General features: G+C 53.5%; 1 protein-coding gene across 1 annotated transcript; it reads right to left on the bottom strand.

The window, feature by feature from the left end:
• Positions 1-4,582: 4,582 nt before the first annotated feature.
• Positions 4,583-6,182, bottom strand: LOC119250399 (metallothionein-2A). Its single transcript, XM_037518127.2, has 3 exons — positions 6,066-6,182; positions 5,447-5,512; positions 4,583-4,795 (listed from the first exon to the last, which is right to left on the bottom strand). The coding sequence occupies exons 1-3, from the start codon at positions 6,091-6,093 to the stop codon at positions 4,704-4,706; spliced, it is 186 nt and encodes a 61-aa protein (XP_037374024.1). The 5' UTR covers positions 6,094-6,182; the 3' UTR covers positions 4,583-4,703.
• Between the last annotated feature and the right edge of the window lie 559 nt (positions 6,183-6,741).

Consider the following 6,741-nt stretch of genomic DNA (forward strand, 5'->3'; position numbering starts at 1 on the left):
GGTGAGGACATGCCCTGGGGTGGACATACTCTAGGAGAAATGGGGAGCCAAGGACATTGCACATCTCCCCTCTTTGGCACTTTCCTTCTGGGGGAGCTTGCTCTGGGCATTTTCCTTTGTTTTTTCCATCTGTCCCAGGCTCCAAGCAGCATGCACCCCATAGGGCCATGAGAGATCTCATTAAATGGCTCCCACTGAATCCCCGCCAGGAAAGTAAGTTTCCCAGACCAGAGACTGGAAGGCCCTAAGGGCGGAAAACACGTACCAGCTCAGAGCAAACCTCACCCATGGGTGCGTCTCTCAGGCCCAGGCAAGAAAGGATGTGGCCCAGTATGGGAGGGGATATTCTGTCCTCAGAACCTCAGGCCCTGAGGGTCTGCTGAGAACAGCCTTGGGTACAGTGGGTTGTCCTGTGACCCCCAGAGGAGGACCCTTACCCCACCAACATCTTTTCCAGACTCCTCAGTTATTGGCAGTAGAATTAAGCTAAGGGTTATTGGCTGGGGGAGGGAGTGAAAGGTGGGGACTTTGAGGCCAGGCTTGGGAAAAGGGCAGTTGACAATTCACAGGCCTGGCCTCAGTACCCAGAGTCTGGTTGGGACACATAGCTGTGACAATGTCCTTTTTTTTTTTTTTATAATAAATTTTATTTTTATATTCCCCATACAATTGCAACCCCCTTATTTTGACCCCAATCCCTCCCCTCCCGCACAATATCCTTTGACATTCATGCCAGCGCAGGGATGGATTCCCAAGGGTAGCATCTGATTGGCTGAGGCTCCCTGGAAAATAAGGATCTGGACCTCTGGCTCGCCCCTCCCTCCAAAGCTCCTCATAATGGGCGCTGTGAGGGTATTCCCCAAAAGGAAGTGAGGGGTGGGTACCAGGCAGCTAAACTTGATCAATGCTCAAATGCACCCCCAGAGTCACTTCTCTCTGAGGCTCTGGCCTCTCTCTCTAAAGGACCACATGATGCTGGCAAAGCCTCTAGCTGAGCTGACCTAAGATCACTCATCCGCTGGGGGAGGTTCTGACTTGGCCTGGCTGTAGGGGTGTGGGGGATGGCATCTTGGAAATAGCAGAATCCAAGGCATCTACTCATATCTATCTACACCTGCACCTCAGTGATGGCCGGTGGGGTGGCTGGTGGTAGGGCCTGTATCCCATCCCCCAGCTTTGCAAGACAATCTCTGGAGCCCCAGGGTGGCTAGTCCCCTGAGTCCTTAATATCCCCAACACCTGGTCCCCTGCCTCCCCGCAGCCCTTGCCCTTGAGGCCTCAGGATTCACCCAGTCTGTGAAAGCAGAGGCTCAGGAGAGGGATCTCTGACTCCCCAAGGACCCCACTGCTAACCTCCAGACAAAAACCTTTTATAACAAACCCCAACATATCCCTGCCCACTAAATAGAAGTCTTCAGAGGAGAAAGGCCACTGTGGAGGAGGAATGGTCTCAGAAGGAGCCTGGCTTGGTGGGGGTTTCTGTGGGGGACCAGGATAAGGTTCTCTGACTTTACGACTTTGCCCAGGGTCAGATTGGAGGTGGATCTGGGTCTTCAGCCAACAAGGAGCGGCCTCAAGGATCACTCTGAAAGGGTGGTTCAGTGGGTGATGTGATGGGTGGGGTCAGACTGTGTCCCGTGGGGACACACAGGTTTGTGACTCAGTTTCTCCTCCCACCAAGCTCGCCACAGACTTGTTCAATCACAACTGCTGACCTGCTGATGGGCATTCTGAAATAGCCGATGTCTGCCTGTACTATCTCTCCTCCCCAATGCAGGCCTTCCTGTAAAGTCCTGACAACAGCAGCAGCCTAGTCTGCCTGTTCCTTGCCCTTCTCACTGCTCCTGCTATTTTTTTTTTAATTTTTTTTTATAGAGGCATGTTTATTTATTTATTTATTTATTTGTTTGTTTGTTTGTTTTGTTTATACATGCACTGGGTACAGTCAGAAGCGCGGGAGGGTGAGAGAATTCACCAGAGCCAGAGCGGGGAGCAGAGCAGGCAGAAGGACCGAAGTACACTGCTGAGGGGAGCAGTGGGCGGCAGGAGAGGTCTGCGCGCCATGTGGGACCCTCCTCTGGTGGCCGGGGAGCAGCCGGGGATCAAACAGTCACCGCAGAGGCTGCGGGCAGCTTCGCAACCCAGCGCTCAACCGCTGCGCCACCGGGGAGGCCCTTCTCCTGCTATTTTCTGAGACTGGTTCTCCATCCTTCCATCAGATCCATAGGTCGCAACACCTTCTGATGAATTTCTGATTTGCTTCACTTAGCTAGAGTTCATGTCTGTGGCTTCCCTCCAAGGGAGACCTCAGGAATCCAGAGTTTGCTTTCAGAATTCAAAGGGAAGTGAGGCATCATTGGGACCTGAATGAATGAATAAATGAACAGGGTTTTCTCCCTGCCCCCTGGTCAGACTGAATCCTACCTAGGGCTTCCACACACCCCTTTTTTCTTTTTTTTTTTTTTTAAAGGATTTATTTATTTATGCATCCAAGAACTGGGGTAAAGGCCAGAGGTGCAGGGGGTGAGAGGATTCACCAGAGACAGAATGGGGGGCAGAACAGGCAGACTGACTGAAATACACTGCTGAGGAGAGCAGCGGGCAAGACAGGAGAGGTCTGCTGTGCCATGTGGGTAGCTCCCTGGCGGGGAAGCAAACTTATGCTGCAGAGTTTGCAGATAGCTTCATAGTGCTGTGCTTAACCCCTTGTGCCACCAGGGAAGCCTGGCTTCCACACATTTGTCTTTGCTTGTCTCCCCTTCAGCCTGTCCAGGCCCAGTGTGGCAGGGGGCCCTTCTGAAGACAGAAGTGTTCAGACTTAGCTCTAGGACCCAGCTCAGCAGCTGGATCTTTAAATAAATGCCCCCCAATTCAATACAGGCTTAATTAAGTAAAAAATCCTTTAACAAAGGGACTGACCTTATTTATATATTATCTTCCTTCTGTGCCCAACACCATGATTTATAAAGTGTCCAATAAATGTTCATTGAATCAAGTAGAGAGCATTTATGAATCACCTACTGATTGTCAGATACTCTCCCTGGCTGAGAGGGAAGGAGCCTGAACTTCTTAAGTGTCATCAATTGTGCTGGCACATTTAACCTCACAGTCCTATAGGGGAGCCAGAATCACTGTCCCCACTTTTCAGATGAGGAGTACAGGCACAGAAAGGCCACACAGCTTGCTCAGCAGTGGAGCTACAGTTCTTGCCAGCAGCCTGACTCCAGAGCAAACACTCAAGTGCTTTATCAGTTAAACAAGGTATTAACTTCAGGAATTAAACAAGATACTCTGAAGCCACCATGGCAAGTTCAAACACAACAGGAAAAAAGCCTGTGATAGAGTGCTCACTCGGCTGGTCCTGCCCCTCCCACTGCTTGGGGGACTGGTGCTCTGTGCTGGGGCGGGAAGCAGGTCACCCCTGACTTTGAAAAGGCTGTACGTTAGATGACTGTGTTTGTCAGGCCCGTCCCCAAGGTGGGGCAGCTGGGGTTCCCCAATGCAGTTGTGAAAGAGTAATCGCTGGCACCAGGGTGATCTTGGCACCAGTGCCTCCGGAGCCACCAGGCGTGCCACCTCACACCCCTGTGCAAACCCCAGGAGGCTGTGCCAGGCTCTCTCACTATGGTATTTCTATACCCCGAGCCCCTAAGGAGACAGACCCCTCGCCTGGTTTGGTCTCGGTGAGGACAGTTGCTGCTTCCTGCCTGGTAAGACCTGCCTGCCTCCTCCTGCAGACACACAGGAACCAGGTACCTCTAGTTCCCTCGGACCCCAGAACAGGCAGCCACATGTTGGGGGACTTGGCTTCGTATACCAACTGGGGTGGAAAGGTTTCTCCCAGGAGAAAGGGCAGAGGCTCATTTCATTTCACTAAATGCTTCGGTGTGATCCCTCAATAGGTATTTGCTAAAAATATGGGTTCCCTGGCCCATTTTATTCTTGAGTCATCAGAATGCAGGCCCTAAAATGGGGGGACACTCTTTCACCCTTTCCTAGGGTTTCCACTGTGTAAGGACTTGGGGGGGGGTCCTTCAGATGAATGAGGCACGTGGTCTCTGCTCTCCCCCCTCCAAACTGAACAGTCTACACACCTCACACACACTCTCAGAACTTCTATTTTCTTACACTCTTCCCTACCTCTGGGCCTTTGCTCAAACTGTGTCTTCTGACAGGTCTGTGCAGAGGTCTCCCCTTGGGCTCATCCAGCTGCATTCTGACCAGAGCCATTTCCTTTCTCTAGTCTCTATTCTGTCTCTCCCCAGCAGTCAGGAATCCCCATGTCCCCTCACCACTGAGAATGCAGTGCCTGTGTGTATGGTAGTGCACCATAGGTGACTATTGAATATTGAATAGTGAACAGAAATCTCTAGAAGGGGGCAGAGGAAACAAGCTGCTATAGGTCTCCAAGAGCCAAGGCCATTGCAGGAAGCCTTGCACCCACCTACCTTTTCCTTGTGCCCCAAAATCCATTCCATGCCCCCAAACACATGCCACCCCCAGCCCAACTAGGATCAAATCCCACATCCCGACGCATGCAACATAAAGGCACTTGGAGCCAGAATAATCTAGAAAGGTTTATTATCATCCACATATTTTACAGGAAAAAATGGAGCCAAAAGGCCAGGGAAGTATGAAAATTTTGAAAAATGCAGGTTTGTACACATGGCTCTATTTACATCTGGGAGCTGGGTGCCCCTTCTTCAGGGACAGCAGCTGCACTTGTCAGATGCTCCTTTGCACACACAGCCCTGGGCACACTTGGCACAGCCCACGGGGCAGCAGGAGCAGCAGCCTGGGGAAGAAAGGGCAGAGTGAGAAGACAGAGCAGACAGCATCTGTGCTGGTTTCTTCCTACCACAGGCCTGGCACCACCTGTGCCAGGGAACCTGAATAGAAGGTGCATGCCCTGTCCTGAGATGTTTCCCAAAGGTTCTGCCCTCCAGAAAAAGGGTGTCTTGCCCACCTGAGCCCAGGACACCCAGAAAACCTGGAGACACAGTGACAGGGCCCCACGGGAGCATAGGAGGGACAGGCCCCCACCCAATGAGGTGAGGAAAGTCCTCAATATCAGAGAAGGGGACACAGCAGATCCTGGGGGGGTCAGGGATGGTCTGCTGCCTCCCCAGGACTGGGGTGCATGGGTAGGTCACAGCAACCACATGGGGTCATAAGTCCATGTGCACAAAATGCATCAAGACACTAGGAGGGTTCACAAGCCTGCAATGGGGGAACAGAAGATCTCATTCTAGTTCTTCCTCCAATCTACACACTGTTTGGGACCTCTCTCAGCCTCAGTTTCCCCATTCTATGAGAGATTGAGACTCAACCATCTCTATCGCTCTTTCTGGTTCAGGTACAGAGCGAAGCTCCTGCCCACTGAGCTCTAGGTCCCCTCTTGTGATTCAGCCCAGCCCCCAGGGTCCCCACAAAGCCCCACACTCACTCTTCTTGCAGGAGGTGCATTTGCAGTCTTTGCATTTGCAGGAGCCGGCACAGGTGCAGGAGCCACCTTCATGGAGGAAAGACAGGCGGGGAGACATGGGTGATGAGATACAGCAGGGTGGCCTCAAATGTCCCCGCACCCATCTTGCCAGGGTCCAGCCCTGGGAGCTCCAGTCCTGCTTAGGGAAGAATGAGGGGACCCCACTTTCTTTTTCCTGATGGGAGGAGGGTGCTTCCTGTTCTCACTCCATTAGGAAGGAGCCAGGATCACACGCACCTAAGGCAGACTGGAACTGGAGCAACAACCTTATTTCCCCAGCCCTGAGAGGCCATGTCCCCCCTCACATCAACCCTGGAAGCTCAGAGGCATGGGCAGAGGTTCCCAGTCCAGCAGTCCATTCACCCACAGAGGGGCTGGAAGAGGACAGCCTTGAACCCCAGCCCTCTTAACTCTAAAAGAGAAGCTGAGGGCAAGGAAATAATCTCAGACTGGCTGGGAAGAAAGACCCACAGGAACTCAAGGAGTCCACCTCAGCTCAAACTCAAAATGCTCCCTTGCACCCCAGGAGACTCTGTGCTGGGAAAGAGCATCCTAAGGTACAAGGCCAGAAGTGGCTTACCAGTAGAGCAGGAACAGTTGGGGTCCATTCCTAGCGAGGTGCGACTGGAGCTCTTGGCTGTGGTGAGGGTGATGCGCTTGGCTGGGGCAAAGCGTGGCGGAGCTTCGGGACCCTGGTGCTGACTTTATAGCCAGAGGAGGCTGCCCCAGCCGCAGGGCGCAAAGGCCCCGCCCCTGAGGTTGCACCCGCCAGACTGAGTCAGAGCGGCTGGCACGCCCTCCCCGGGCCGTGCGCACAGTTCCCGGGACGGGACGTGACTCGGCACCGTGCGCACCGCACCCACGGCCACCTTGGCACCTGTTGGCGCTAAGGGCCTTGTGCCATGCGGACAGGGTGTCCCCATCTCCCTGACCGCCCCTACCCAAACTTCACGAGTTTAGTGTTCCCCAGCGGTGGAGGTAACTCAGCACTGTCATAACCACCTTCCGGAAAACCCAGTCTCTGCACAGAGTCTTTCCTGGAAGCCCCAGCCTGGCGCTCACGTCCCCTTTCCTGGAACCCGTGTGTGTGCACCCCCTGCCTGGTGCTCACATCCCTGGATTGATGCCAGGGATTTGTGTGAGCGGGACTGGTCTTGGACCCTGCTCCTCCACCCTCACCTCTTTAGGGATCCTATCCCTGTCCGGCCTTGATCCTACTGCGGGTGCTGTGCACAGTGAGGGGGTGAGGGCAGGCA

This window comes from Talpa occidentalis, unplaced genomic scaffold (assembly GCF_014898055.3).
Source record: "Talpa occidentalis isolate TD23 unplaced genomic scaffold, MPIMG_talOcc4v2.1 talOcc4.17, whole genome shotgun sequence".
Classification (NCBI taxonomy): Eukaryota; Metazoa; Chordata; class Mammalia; order Eulipotyphla; family Talpidae; genus Talpa; species Talpa occidentalis.